The following is a 15,755-nucleotide window of genomic DNA, read 5'->3' on the forward strand; positions in this document are numbered from 1 at the left end:
AATGGAGGAGAGCTACAGCGGTGACAACAGTCATAATCCCACCATAGCTGGCTCCACTCTAGCACCCACACATCTCTTGCAGTGCCAGCAATAGCTGAGAAAATACCAAGAGCTAGCTGTCTGGATGTTTTTTCACCTTCTTGACTTAATTATGTACAGCTAACAAATTGTTTGCCATCCTCCAGAGCAAAGTGAAATGCATACACTAGCCATTTAAACATCAATTTTGTCAGTTTTTACCTTGAGTTATTTCTTAAAAGACATTTTTTGTGGTTGATTATGAAGGTTACTGGTGCACAAATATATCTTTGTGCGCACATGTGCCATTTTGGAGAACAGACGCCTTCATATTACAGTTAGATACAGGTTACTTGTACTTACGAATGTGAACTGTCAAGACAGGCAAATCCAATCTGAGCAAAAAACTGTAATTGAGAAATGAGGTTTGTAATGTGAACATAACCACACATTGGACATTGGCCTGAACGATCATATTTTTATTCCACCATTATCAAACTGATTATTCTGATAAGTGTTGCTGTGCCGGGCCACCCTATCCCTTAGCATCTTGTTCCAACACATCATGAAGTATTTCCAGACTCTTCAAGGCCTGCTGAGAGATTCAGTTCAAATCAATTTACTTTTTGTGTATTTCTCTTCAATGGGTGCAACCTTAGAATGCTGTAACAGGTTAACAGGTAAAACACAGTTAAACAAAACAGTTTTAAAACTGATTAAAGTGAAAGGATCTTAAAAATATGTCCATTATTGAGCAAGGGCCAGTTGACAACAGATGAGAGGGAAACAAAAAATCCAGTCAGCAGCATTCTTGGAGAGTATAAACCTTAATGGGGGAAGTATTGATTAATAAAAATGCAAGGTCATAAGCAAAATCAGTCACAGTCCTGGAGAGGTAGGCCAACTGGTCACTCTCCTCCCTCCTGGACATCCTACAGTATATTTAAGTTGGGCAGTCTAGCCTCCAGCGTGCCATAGGTCTTCTCACACTGAGCCATGCCCTGTACCCCTCCCAAGGGAGCATAGTAAACTACATGATGAACCACCTTACTGGCACCTCTCGATCCAAAGAAGCAGCAGGTCTACTCGTAAGTCACCCCATATTGCCATGTTTCTCCTTCTGTAACAGAGTGACTGCTGCAACCCTGTGCAGGTACCTGATATCAGCTTCTTGTACTTGCGATCACATTAGTGTGGTCACTTCATATACCTTATAACCGTAGGTGGGGATGAGGAGTAGGATGTGCACTGAACAATAAACTGAAAGCTTCACTGAGGCCTTGGTTCCTGCTTCACCACCACGGTCAATGTCTGCAAAACTGCTCCCACTGCACTAATTCATTGACAAGTCTGATGATTAGGTCTACCCTCACTCATGAGTATGACCCCAAGACATTGTCTCCTCCACTTAACAGAGAAGTCCAAAGCAGCTCAAAGCACCAGCCTACAATCGAGGGCACACTTGTCGTGGGCTTCTTAAATTTTCTATTTGTTGTTATCTGCTTAAAATATGTCTAAATGACTTAATAAATTACTGTGTCTCTACTGTGTTTGTGTTTGATAGCTTGAGCAAGGGCTGACATTGGAAAAACTCCAAGAATGGACAAAGAGACAAAACATGAACACACGCACAGATGTTCATGTCCACCTTCCCAAATTCAAACTGGAAGATGATTATGAATTAAATTCTATTCTTGAAAATATGGGCATGGTGGATATCTTTGATGGCAGCAGAGCTGACTTGTCAGGGATGAGTGGAGGCCCTGGCCTGTTCCTGTCACAGGTTTTGCACAAGTCCTTTGTTGAGGTGAACGAGGAGGGCACTGAAGCAGCAGCGGCCACTGCTGGCATTATTGCATTTTGCATGTTTCAAGAAGAGCATTTTAAAGCTGATCATCCATTTTTGTTTTTTATTCAGCATAACCTGAGTAAAAACATTCTGTTTTTTGGCAGATATAGTTCTCCATGAAGGAAGCTTTTCCAGACCTAGAAGTTTGGTCTGTGTGTTTTATTCATTAAAAATTGAATTATATAATTTTTGACTTGATTTCAGAATTAATTGTTTTGGATTTGACATGTTTTAAAATGTGTTAATCTGTGCATGTGACTGTACAGAATGGATAATGATATTAAATTCATGATTACCTACAAATGTGGAGTCTACTTGAAAATAAATTTTCTAAATTTCTAACATTGTTAACAGTTGTCATGTGAGTTTAGCATCATTGTCTTGTTGTACCTTTTCACCATTACTGTAAATCATAAAGAATCTGAATAGGTATTGGAAACCTGTGGACTACCTGGAAAGGAGCACCTGACCCAGAGGACCAATAAAAGCTAAAAGGGGAGAAGCCTAAAAGGTAATTCTACTGATGGATATTTAAAGGACTTTTTTTTCCTCTGTTGATCCTTTACAGTAATTTTTATTTGTGTTACATTCGTGGAGTGTTTTGCATTGTAATCAGTGAGTGTGGGTGGTGCGCCACAGCGGGGATTTTTGTAAATATTTGATAGATTTGTTATGTACATTTTACAGTATTTACAGTAACTTATTTCCAGTTGTTCATTTTGCTTTTGTTGGTGTGTGCTGTAACTGTTGTGTGGCTAGTAGGTCAGTAGTTTTGGTCACTCATGCTGTTGATCATTTATTTCTTTTTTGCTGCAGCTCTAGGGTAGCACCTATTACAACCGTGTCGTCTAGGAGCAGGAAAAGGATTTCGAGGAGTGGTACAACATATCACAAATAATGTTTTTGTCATGCAGTCAGTTAAAATGAATTTCTAATATTGGATCATGTCATAAATATTAATGTAGGATTCATGTGTTTCAACGTTGCATATTCCATTACTACAATAAGGGCCTGACAATGGAAAAAAGACACAAAATACAGGAGCTACTGTGCATTGGAAAATAAGATGTAAATACTGTAGCCCAGTTAAATGGTCTCATCTGCATGTTTCATTTGGCACAGGTTTTATGCTGCATGCCCTTCATAATGCAACCCACCCCAACTGATCCGGGCAACAGACAGTGCTGCAGGGAGGTGAAGAAGAGAGTGAAGGCTGAGTGAAGAAGAGTGGCAGGAGTGATATGTGATAGAAGAGTACCAGCAAGAGGGAAAGGGAGGGTCTATAACATGGTAGTGAGATCAGCTATGTTGTATGGTTTGAAGACGGTGGCGCTGACGAAAAGGCAGTAGGCAGGGTTGAAAGTGGCAGAGTTGAAGATGCTGCGATTTTCACTCTGAGTAACGAGGGTAAGCAGGATCAGAAATGAGTTTATTAGAGGGACAAAGAGAAAGATGTTTCGTAGTGGCAACCCCTAAATGGGAGCAGATGAAAGAAGAAGAAATTGAGATAAAGAGTCTGCTGTATATCACTTGGTTTTAACTTGCTACAAAACATAACAACATACAAAAATGTCCTGCTGGTCTATAGATCTTCTCATTCCCTCATAATTATGTTTATTATTATAAGAATAGCTGCAATTATATCTATGTGGCACTTTTCTAACTACTCAAAGCACTTTACATAGATGGATGGGAGCCACTTCAACTACCACCAATGTGTTGCATCCACCTTGATGATGCAACTGCTTATTATTGATTAGCGGTCAGGTGGTGAAGGGGTGAGAGAGATAGCTAGCCAATAAAGAACAGTGGATGATTAGGAGGCCATGATAGATAATTTAACAAGGAATATCAGGAAATACCCCACTCTTTTCGAAAGATGCCCTTGAGTCTTTAATGAAAACAGAGAGATAGGACACAGGGTCCTCGTCACTGCGTTGGGACATTGCGATTCACATATAGACCACAGATACAGTGCCCCCTCACCACCACCTCTTCCAGCAGCAACCCCAGCTTTCCTGATTGGTCTCCCATCCAAGTACTGATGGAGGACAAATATGCTTAACTTCAGGTGGATTACCTGTTCTGAAGTGCAGCACAACAGCTCTAACTTAAAAATATTTAATTTTGCTGGCTGCCTAACTGAAAAACAGGCCACACAAGTAAACACTGCCTAATAAGTGAAAAAAGCTCCAGAGCCAAAAGTCAGGGTATTCGTGTCAATCGTCAGAAACAGAATACATATATGTGATCCACTGAGGAGAACAGAACGAATTTTCTGCTCCTAAAAATAAAATTACATGTGAATAAAGATTATTAGAGATCATTTCAGACCTCTGAAATAGCATGTTCTAGATAGAGGAGTCAAAGTTGAAATGTGTTTGCCATAATTCCTTATATTTTGGTTAGCACAGTTAAAAACTTGCCTTTAAAAGTAGTGTCTGTAGTAAAGGAACAGTTTTATTTCGAGACTGTTGTTCTGCCCTTCAGTTGCTAAGCAGCTTACCAAGTGAGAATTACTAATTCCATTATATTAAACTCTGCTAAATCAGAACACAAGGACAAGTGTATCAGAAAGCTGGACCTGAAAGTAAAAACAGAACAATTACTGCACAGAAATGTGAGTGATTTAGAACATCCGAGTCAAAATCCTACTGAAGTACTTTAATGGAAATGTGCGGAAAAGCCTCGTCCTAGTTAATGTCAGCAAGTGACAGTCACAAGAAATGCTTATGTGACTTTTTCTGGCAAAGGAGACACCACTAGACTCTGAAGTGGCACACTTGATTTTTCTTCTCCTGAAAACCAAATTTCTGTTGATTTCTTTAAAGGAAAAGATGCAAACTTAAATAAATAAATAATTCTGAGCATTTGGTTAACAAGAGTCTGTAGTCAATTGATATAAAATATAATCCTCATTGTATTTCTATGTATACATAATGTGTTAAAAAAAAAGGAATTGCACTCACTTTCAATAGACTGACTTCCATATAAACAGACATTTGACTTCAAATAAAACAGGCAGCTGTTTATAGCTCTTTTCATGCTTTGCAATCAAGCATTTATATGGATGGAGTCTAACAAAAGTTAGATATAACCGAAGTGTAAAAAAATTAAACAAAGAACCAAAACCCTTCATATATAATAAAACACATACTTCAAAATGAATTGAAATTGGCCAGATTAAAAGTTTGATAGACTCCAAATAAAAATAAATACACAAAGTAATCACATCCTGAGCAACTATAGTGCACTGTTGAGAAAAAGGAATATTGTCTTGAATATGGGAGTAAATAGGGTGGCCAACTTGGCACCCCAACATTTCATCTTGACTTCTGTTTTGTTCTTGATTGATGACAATATTATATATATTAAAAAATGCAACTCCCCAAACAAACATAAGAACTTCTGGCTTGAATAACTGTAATGCTAAACTTAATATCTGAGAGATAAGGCACTAGATCTCATGTGGCACAGATGAAAATATAAAAAAAAACAAAACACATGCCATATGTGCTGCTAATGATAAAATATATAAAATCATATTTTATTATGTATCAAACTAGTTTATCATATTTTTGGAAAGTTCCGACATCTGACATTTTGGTGAAACATGCAAGCAAGAATTTTATTGAACATCAGAACAATGTAGACAAGAAGAGGAGGCCTTCCAACCGAACAAAGATTGCCAGTTCTATCCACTTAATTCTTTAAAAATAAGCTCAAGTCTAGTTTTAAAGTCTCTAAAGTCCTACTGTCTACAATACTTGGTAGCTTATTCCATGTGTTTGTGCTTCTCTGTTTAAAGACAAATTTTGTAATGTTTGTGCGAAATTTCCCCTAAACAAGTTTCCAACCGTGTCCTCATGTTCTTGATGAACTAATTTTAAAGTAACAGTCTCAATCGACTTAATTTCCTTCATAATTTTAAACACTTCAATCATATTTCCTCTTCATCTTCTTTTACTTAAACTGAAAAGGCTCCGCTCTTTTAACCTTTCTTCATAATTCACCCTGTAGGCGCACTTCTCTGGACCTTTTCTAGTACTGCTATGTCCTTTTTGTAGCCTGGAGACCAAATCTGTACACAATACTCCAGATGAGGCCTCACAAGTGCATCATAAAGCTTGAACATAACCTCCTTGGACTTGTACACCACACACTGTGTTATATAACTTAACATTCTGTTAGCCTTCTTAATTCGCTTCTGAACAACTGTCTGGCAGTTGATGGTGTCGAATCCACTACGACTCCTAAAACCTTCTCATAAGGTGTACTTAAAATTTTCAGACCACCCATTGTGTATTCAAACGTAACACTTCCAATTCTGGGGTTGATGCCCTCGGAAAGTGTGCACCCTTTACCTTGTGACCGTAAGTCACTTACCTCAACCTGTCTGCTCTGGAGTCTCCTCCCATGCCACATTATGGGTGTACACTATCTCTCTAAAGGACACCTGGGCCAGGTCTGCTAATTCTATACTATAATGTAGGGGTGCCAACTTTTCAAATGTTCCCCCAAACACTCAGCTGTTTTTGTTCCTGTGCTGTCAGGGGAAAAAAAAAGTGGTAGCAATGAGTTGGTGTCCCGTCCAAGGATTAGTTCTGCTTCGTGATGTTTGCTTGCTGAGACTGGCGTGACCCTTGATGGATAAATGAATGGAATTATTAAACATGTATTACGAAGATTTTTTTAATGTTCCTTAAAAGTTTTGAAGATTTGCCGTTCTACGCTTACAGCTGGTTTGACATTTATTACAGAGCTTGTTGTGTGGTGATTGGTTATGTGGAGAAAGAAAAGGGAAGGACAGGAATTATGGGTTGATACGTTTGATGGACAAATCACTGCTGTAATAAATTATTTCAGCAAGGGATGCGCGTGCCACAGGAAGCAGGAACCATCCCTGGACGTGTACCAGCTCATTGCTATTGCTGTGCCCCCATGTTTAATATGTGTCATCATGAAAGTTATATTAAGTATGCATCTTAGTATTCTAAAATGTTCAGAGAGCTGTAATATCATGAATATAATGTATTCTGTGTGGAGATCAGTGTCTGTGCGCTCTCGTCTACAAAAGAGCCCATTTAAGAAGCACATAGTGATTCACGCACATAAAACACAGAATATGAAGCATTTAATGTGCTACTTACGATGGGATTTGAGAAACTCTAGTAAATTAAACTTCAATTTTAAGATGAAGTTTACGATATTCTACTTTAATGACAAAATAAACGAGATTAAAGTGGAAATTGAGATTAAAGTCGACATTTTGACCTTTTTTCTTTGCAGTGTCCCTATTTTTTTTTTTCTTTTCTCTGTACCCTAATATGCTTCCATATGACACTCAGATGGTGGGCTATGACTTGCCTTTTCATAGTGACTTTGATATCTGACCACTTCTTTTTTATTTTGGGCACTGTGAGACTTTCTGAACTTAAACTTTTGAGAGTCTCTGCCACTCTGTTTTACTCTATCAACTTCCTTTTGTTGTTTATACCACTGCTTAATCCAAGAATAGTACGTTTTTACTTGCCTACACTTCATATTCACTGAAATTCTTTTCCCCCCGTGGCTTTTGATGTCTTTTCATAAAATGCTGAAGGTAAGGGGCTATATATATATTGATTTGCATACTCAAAGGGGTGTAATTCTGGGAGGAGTCAGGGAGGGGCGGCAGATATATTTCACGCTGACTGGGATTTATGGAGCAGAAGTGCATGGAAATGGGCTTACACATGGTTTTGTGCATCTGAATTTTTTTGTGTGTATGCACATTTCCACTTGTGTGTACGCCATGTTTTAGTGTGAATTCTACGCATGGTGTTATACATGAGGCCCCTGGTTATTATTAGCAGTGAAAGGACCAATGCAGACATGAATTCCGTTGGTAAACTGAATGTATGACCTTGAATTCCTTCAGCGATTAATAGTGCTGTGAGACTGTGGTGTTTGCTGACCATTCATTGTTTATGTATTGACTGCCCACTTGGATGCCAGTCAACCCATCAACCTGAATAGCTCAGTCAGAAATGTTGCATTGGGGCCACATTTCTGTGAAAACAAAGATGCAGCATGTTTCATGGTGAATAGTCTGATGAATTCAAAGGTAATTCATAATAATGGATGGAACAAATGGTCTGGAAGAATTAGCTTTCGGTACAGTCCAGTTACCTGTTTTCTGATTCTTCTCAACCACCCACTTTGACTGTAGCTATAGAGCTTGGCTCTCACAGCCAGCAAACAGTGTATACTATCTTTGTGGAAATGTTCAGCAGGTAGTTTGCACATTTTAAAATCACCTTAAATAGAACTCTTCAAAGAGAATTGACAGTTTTTTGTTATTGTAATGTTCCTACCATTTTTTTTTTAAAACCATATTAGAATTGGAACCAAGAATCACAATCAGAATTGAAACTGAAACTAAAATCTAAATCATACCCTACAGTATTCACCAAGGTACATGTTGCCTTTAATCATGTGTCACACATTTCTCTATTTGTGACCAACCAAAAGATTATCTGAAATGTTCATTCTTCCTGCACGTTATAGATTTCATGGTGCGGACTACAGTTGCAAAAAAAAAAAGAAATCCACCAATACATCACAGATTCAGAAAAATATTAAAACCATTTTCCATATGGCCAAACAGAAAATATATGATTAAGAACAAATATTATGTGCAATGAATAATTATGGAACATTCATATTTTTAATTTTAAATTGTTTATTTTTTGTTTTTTTAACATATAAAATAAGAAAGACATACAAAACAACCAAAAATTCAAAGCTGTACAGGAGTTTATTCTTCATAAAATTAGCTGTTCATAAATGAACTATAATTCACATCTGCAATCACAGTGGCTTTTTAAATATCCAAGGTGAACAGGCAGTAGAGACTGAAAATGCCATATTCTGACAAACTTCATTAGCTTACAAGGATCTTCTGCTCGTTTATTGGTTGTTTGGTAGACTTAGCAAAGACAGCCTGTTGATTTAAATTCAAAGTGCTCTTCTAACTCTTTAGCTCTTCACAGAAGAACAAAGACAGAAAGGAAAGGGTGCAGTGCAAATGAAAAATATGATTTGCATTTAAAGGGTGCTGCCCTAAAAGTTATTTGGTTTCCTTTGGAAGAAATTGGTACCTTTCATTTCTTCTGGTAGATAATCCTGCTCTACAGGCTCTGTGAAAGAAGGATTGTATTTGTAACCCTTGGCATAGCCAAGACTCTTCATGAGTTTTGTTGGTGCATTGCGAAGGTGCAGGGGAACAGGAGGCAGGGGTCCTTTGTGACTCTTCAGGCATTCCTTCACTCTGTTGTAAGCGCTGTATACTTCGATAGATTTTGGGGCTCTGGCTAAGTAGACAGCACACTGAGCTAAGAGCACCTGCAAGTTAAATCAAATGAAGATCAAGTTTATAAAAAAAGAAAAAAAAGTGATTTCTCTGAATCAACATGAGAAATACCAAATAGGCAAGACCAAAATGCAATTATATATATAGTATTTGATACTAGAATTGCATTAGCAAACTAATCTGAAGCAACAATTTTCATAACAGAAAATGCAAAAAATAATTTTTTCATGGTAGGGTCCTGATGGTGATGATCCTGTTCTCTCTTTTAGATTCTTTTTTATGTAGACTTAAACAGAATGTCTCAAACAACAGCTATAGTCCCATATGTTTACATTCCCTTTTTACATCCATAACCTCCATAGCTCATTCATCCATCCATCCATTTACTGAATTCATTTAATCCAGGTTTAGATTTATGGGGAGCACTTGATGAATGGCTAGAACAACCCCTGCATGAGGCATCAGTCCATTATTAAACATGTGCACACACACACACACACATACCCACACTCACCCAGTCAACAATGAACCTAACAAGTACACTATGTCTTTGGGATGCAAGACAATAATGGAGTACCAGAAGGAGAATGTGCAAACTCTAAACACTGTGTGTTTACATGCACACATAAAACCAGGATAAGGCAAGTTACCCAGTGTGGCTGGTGCAACGAGCCATGAATAATCACCAGTGAGAACTGGCGTGCCAACAGGATGACCCTGTTTAATGAACAAACAAATGAAAGGAAGTGCACAGGGGCACAATTTAAAAGATGACTTTGGTATCCCAACAATAGGATTTCCAGCAAGGAATTAAGGAGAAATCTCACAGGAGCTCTGTCTGTGCTGATATCCAGGTACAAAATGTAATATCTCTTTCCAGGACTGTCTGGTTTTACAGAGTCACGATTGGAAGGGTCTGCTCTGGACATCATGGGTGGGGTTATGTGCCCTCACCAAGTGTTTTCTTGGAAAATCAGGTGGGAGAAAAGGAACTACAGTAAGTGACCCCTTACATCCTGGAGTGATAATGCTTACTTCTGTTAAGCCAGTAAGTTGGTCACTAGGCGCACATGCGTGACACCAATTAAGGCAGAAACCTAGCTGGTTCTTTCACAAATCTGCTTTTACATGGGCAAGTACGCCTCTGGAGTTGTCCCTTTCCTAGACGCTCAAATGTTATTAAACTGCCCCCCCCCCCCCCCCCCCAAAAAAAGAGAGTTAATATCTTCATCCATCCATCCATTATCCAACCCGCTGAATCCGAACACAGGGTCACGGGGGTCTGCTGGAGCCAATCCCAGCCAACACAGGGCACAAGGCAGGAACCAATCCCGGGCAGGGTGCCAACCCACCGCAGGACATACACAAACACACCCACACACCAAGCATACACTAGGGCCAATTTAGAATCGCCAATCCACCTAACTTGCATGTCTTTGGACTGTGGGAGGAAACTGGAGCACCCGGAGGAAACCCACGCAGACACGGGAAGAACATGCAAACTCCACGCAGGGAGGACCCGGGAAGCGAACCCAGGTCCCCAGGTCTCCCAACTGTGAGGCTGCAGCGCTACACTGCACCACCGTGCCACCCATTAATATCTTTAGCCATGTTAAATTTGAAAACAAACATGGAGCCTCTGATAATTTCCTTGTATTCATTAAATACATTTAATACTTCATGTGCAGTAAATAACAAAGATTCGCAGTGTGAACACTGGCCACTGCGTCACCCAATCACACTGTTTCAACATAACTTTAGCAAGCAGCTGGATGAAAAGTGACATTTTATTAATATGATTCTGCTAGTGGATTGCATGCAGTATACTCTATTCTGGTGTTTTTCCTTCAATAAAATAGGTACTGTGTTAGGTTTCTTGTTACTTAAAAAATTATCTGACTAAATAATGCACCTTACTTCTTACCCCCAGCATTGTTCCTAAGAAATTAGCAATTTCTGAAATACTGAGACAAATTATTTCAAACAGGAGAAGTAATAATATGGTCAGCCCAACATTTGTCTCAAGAAATTTATCTTGTGGGACGATTCTACCTGTGGCTGCTGGAAATATGTGCGAAGCTAAGCAGGCGAACAGAGTGCAGAGTGGACATGTGCAGACTACAAAAATCTAACTGTAACCTTATTAAAGGGTTTACATCTCCAACCAACAGAGTTACTTGCACAGAAATGTGCATCTGTTAACCAGGCTTCTCAGAGACCACTGATATTTTAGAAGCCAGATTTCTGTCAATAACTGGGTTAATAAATCTCACATAAATGCCATCAAAGTGACCAGGCCAGCATTTAGACTCAACTCTCAGAAGCTGTGAGGAAGCCCACCATAATGCTTTATAGTCAACATTGTTGCAATTATTAGCACATTTACAGTTTTCTTGCTGTCAGAAGAGTGATTTTTGATGTAAAACTCCACTGTGCGGCAAGATGCCTGTAAATCTTTGCCTTTTTAATTTCAATAATTTGCATTTCTTATACCGTCTAAAAATTTTAACCCAATTAATCCACTATAATGTATTTGTTGTATTTCATGGATACCTAGCAAACCGCTCATTTCTATGGCACTTCAATAATGTTGCTCTGCAGACTTCAACATGGACATGTGCACATATGCTAATGCTGATAAAAATAGAGATGAAAGTATATAAGTGAATACACAAAAAAGGACAAAAACTGACTGTATGAAGTACTGAAGGGTGCTGGGGAGGAGATTTGAGAGATGATTTATTGAAAAACACATGCAAGCTCATTCCTTTTTTTATGTCCTACAGCTAGAAAACAAAACCGCATTCTAATAAAGAATAAAGTAATAAATTGTGTTTCAGTTTTAATCAATTTGATCAATGTTGGATGCTAGTAAATTCTGAAAAAGGAATTACAGTGTCCTAAATTGTCCCATGTGTGTGTGTGTGTGAGGTGGGCTGGCGCCCTGCCCGGGGTTTGTTTCCTGCCTTGTGCTCTGTGTTGGCCGGGATTGGCTCCAGCAGACCCCTTCTCCCCCCCTCCCCCGTGACCCTGTAGTTAGAATATAGCGGGTTGGGTAATGGATGGATGGATGGAATTATAGTGGATTGCAAAAGCTTTCAGCTTTGTTTGCCGATTCACTTAATCCTATTCTGGTTCACAGAAAAGCTGCAGCCTGTCCTAGCAGTTTTTGGTGCAAGGCAAAAGTAGGAAGTAGGAAAATGTAACAAAAATTGTACTATTTTATATAAATAAATTATACTTATATACTTTAATTAACAGTTTGCACTCTCTAAAACTAGAGTTCTTTGAGCACTTCATTTATATGAAAATGTACTATATAAATAAATGTTGTTATTGCTGTTACAGTTCTCACCATCACATTTGCTTATGTTTTGGTTGCACATGGTTGGACACACATTTAAACCTTCTAATGCTAAAGAGACCCAGTAAGTGAAATTTAAATAGCATTCATGTTATTTTGCCAATTATACTGGGCCTGCATAGTCATTTAATGGAAACAGTGCCATCTGGTGGCTGTTCATAACTAGACTGTTAAATCATCCTTTCCATTAATGGTCTATTAAGAAACATTAATAGAAAATGAAATGATACTACATTTACAAATACTGAATAAATAATAAAATCACATACTTAATTAGACAGGGCCTCTTATTAACAAGATAACAAAAATGAGAAACACTAAGACTTGTATCTTGCAGTTTCAGTATATGGTTTGTCTTTATCTGTCAGCTGGCTTTACCCAGGTAGTCTTAAAAATTCAATCTTTATACAAAACTTCTCAGTGAACAGTACAGCTAATGAGCAACAAAAGAACATTTAAGGAGAACATAAGAAGTTTACTACTGCATTTAGCCTTCGTTGTTGGATAAACAGTGGATTAAAAACAGTTTTCAGACCTCTTCACTTTCTGAACATTTTACGGTATTGTAGATATCATTTTAAATGGATACATTTGCAATTTTTATCTATCAATCCACACTCAATAACCTGTAATGACAAACATCTTTCAGAAAGGTTTGCAAATTTATCAAAACTCAAAACTGAAATCTCATACTTCTAGAAGTACTCAGACCCTTTCCCTGTGACGATGCCGGTTCGGCTCCATGCTCCCATCCACTGTTAGGGAGCCCTTGAACCCAACACCGTCGGTAATGTCACCGATGAGCTAGACAGTGAGGCAATAACAATGGAGCAAGGGGATGGTTCAAAAGTGCAAAGCGCTTTTATTTAAAATAAATCAAAACAAGTGTTCCAACAAACAAGTGCAGTGCTTTTCAAAGTTTCAATAAATAAAATAATTCATAAAAGAAATGTGGAAGTTAAAAACAATGCAAAAAACCCAATCCTTTAAAACAAGGTTAAAACGTTCTTCAGGAAGCAGTCTTTAAAAACCAATGACAAGCCCGGTGCTTCTTTAGCCTTAGTGTCTCACCTGCTTCTCCCATGCGGGCCCTGCAACAGGCGAGATGCTCTCTCTGCAGCTGACCTTCTCTGTGCCCGACTCTACAACTGTCAGTCGCCTTTCCGATCCTTGGCTCCGGTCGGCTCCCCCTGACAGTAAGTTGGGATTCCACAACGACCAAGGTTCTCACGTTGGGGACACCACTTCCCAAGTCCCGTGGACTTAAGCGGAGAGTCACTCGTCTCCCAGTCACTCCCGTTCTTCGTAAAAGTAATCTCTACAGAGTGACCACATCTGCTACTTCCCAGGGTGTCGGCCAAACACCCAGGCTGTCTGCTCAGCTGCCGCGAGCCTGCTCTCTCTCGCTTTCCTGCACTGGCTTTCTCTCACTCGCTCCCTTCCTGCTTCCTTCTGCAACCTCCGTTTCCTTCTCTTTTCTCTCTTTCTTGTTCTCCTAGCCGGCTCACGCTTCTATTTATGCAGAGAGGACATAGCAGCTGCAGCACATTAGCCCCAGGAACAATCACGGATGTGGGCAGTCCCTCACCTGTGCACTTAGGTGAGAAACGCCCACACCACAAATTGCCCTGAGACCCACTACAGCCACCACGCCCCCTCGCTAAGCCGCGAGCGCGGTGATTATTTATTTAAATAAAACAACAGGCCTTTGCTAAGAGAGCTGTGGACCCACAACACCACATTCCTGTGGCACTCCAAATCGTGGCCAGTTGTATCCTATTTGCTTTAATTATCCTTGAGAAGTGTCTAGCACTAGAATGGAGCCGACCTTCTACAAAGTACTGAATTAAAGGTCTGAATACTTACATGAATGTACTGTATGAATGAGGGATTTCAGTTTTTGATTTTTAATAAACTTGTCAACCTTTCTGAAAACAAGTTTTCACTTTGTTATTTATGGGTTATTGAGTGCAGACTGATGGACAAAAACGACAGGTTTATCTGTTTTAACTTAAATCTACAACAGAATAAACTGCACAACGTGAAGGGGTCTGAATACTTTTTGAATCCACACTGTATACTGCATTACCAGTATTCTCATTTAAGTGTTCCTTTTATCAAGATGGTTTAGTGCTTTGTGTAAAATGTAATTGGGCTATTATTATGAAACAGAGAACAGTGCAAGAAATAAAACATTTTCAGTTTTTGGTAAAATATTGTCTATATGCTGAAAAACTCAGAGCCTGAGAAAGGTATCAAGAAACAGCAGGAGTATACAGTCTAGAAAGTAATGAGCCTAGCATGCTTTTGAACAGATATTTACTTGCAGGGAAAACAGTCCCTCTGTTTTAAGACTTATATTTTAAAAGAAAAACAAAACACATATAAAATAAAACATTAATTAACAAGCAGTACAAAAGCACAAGAAATACTTTTAAAATGATTTTTATACAATACCTTTTTTCTTATAAGCTGTACTGTACTTACAATCATCTCTAATACAGTTTTTCTCGATCGCTATGAGGCAGTTTTCACATCAGGAACATCATTCTCGTTACTCTTAATGCAGTTCTCAATTCAGTAACGCATTTTCCCACCCACATTAGCATTTCTCATTGTGTTTGTAAACACTGCTATTGTTTCTACACATACTTGACTACTAAAGACATTGCCATTGTGTTGATGCATTTCTCATCTGACAACTCATCAAAACAGTTTGTACTTTTGCCAGTCAGAACTAAAGACCTCTCACTCCCCTTTTTTCTGTTCAGCACCACTTTAGTGTTTTCAATCAAATCACTTTACACTTTTTTTTCAAATATGTATGAAAAAGCAAGGCCAATTACACACTGTCGGTGTTAGTAGGGCTGCACGATAACAGAAAAAATGATTATCACGATTATTTTGCTCAAAATTTTTATCACGATTAATAATGACGATTATTCCTTTGGTAAATGAAGTCTGTGACCAAAGCAGTGTAGCCTCGGCCAGTTATTCACAGATGCTGCCCTAATCATATTAGCTGCGTTGTCCGTTGTGATGCACACAAGTCTTTCTTCCACCAAGCCCCAAGCGGACATCGCTTCTTTGAGGCCCACTGCAATAAACTCCGCTGTATGGTCTTGTGGGAAAAACGAAGTTTGCAAAAGCTTGCTTTTCATCTCAAACTC

The 15,755-nt window shown here is 38.8% G+C and overlaps 2 protein-coding genes across 2 annotated transcripts in view; one reads left to right on the forward strand and one right to left on the reverse strand.

Annotated features, from left to right (window-relative positions):
- Positions 1 to 2,209, forward strand: part of LOC114653590 (leukocyte elastase inhibitor-like) — a 31,947-nt gene extending 29,738 nt beyond the window's left edge. The window contains exon 7 of the mRNA XM_028803987.2: positions 1,583 to 2,209. Coding sequence (XP_028659820.1) covers positions 1,583 to 1,987 — 405 coding nt within the window. The 3' untranslated portion in view covers positions 1,988 to 2,209. The remainder of the gene's footprint in view (positions 1 to 1,582) is intronic.
- Positions 2,210 to 8,573: 6,364 nt separating this feature from the next.
- wrnip1 (WRN helicase interacting protein 1) overlaps positions 8,574 to 15,755 on the reverse strand; it is a 54,899-nt gene continuing 47,717 nt past the window's right edge. The window contains exon 7 of the mRNA XM_028803990.2: positions 8,574 to 9,253. Within this exon, the coding sequence (XP_028659823.2) occupies positions 8,972 to 9,253 (282 nt within the window). The 3' untranslated portion in view covers positions 8,574 to 8,971. The remainder of the gene's footprint in view (positions 9,254 to 15,755) is intronic.

Source organism: Erpetoichthys calabaricus, chromosome 6 (assembly GCF_900747795.2).
Source record: "Erpetoichthys calabaricus chromosome 6, fErpCal1.3, whole genome shotgun sequence".
Taxonomy (NCBI): domain Eukaryota; kingdom Metazoa; phylum Chordata; class Cladistia; order Polypteriformes; family Polypteridae; genus Erpetoichthys; species Erpetoichthys calabaricus.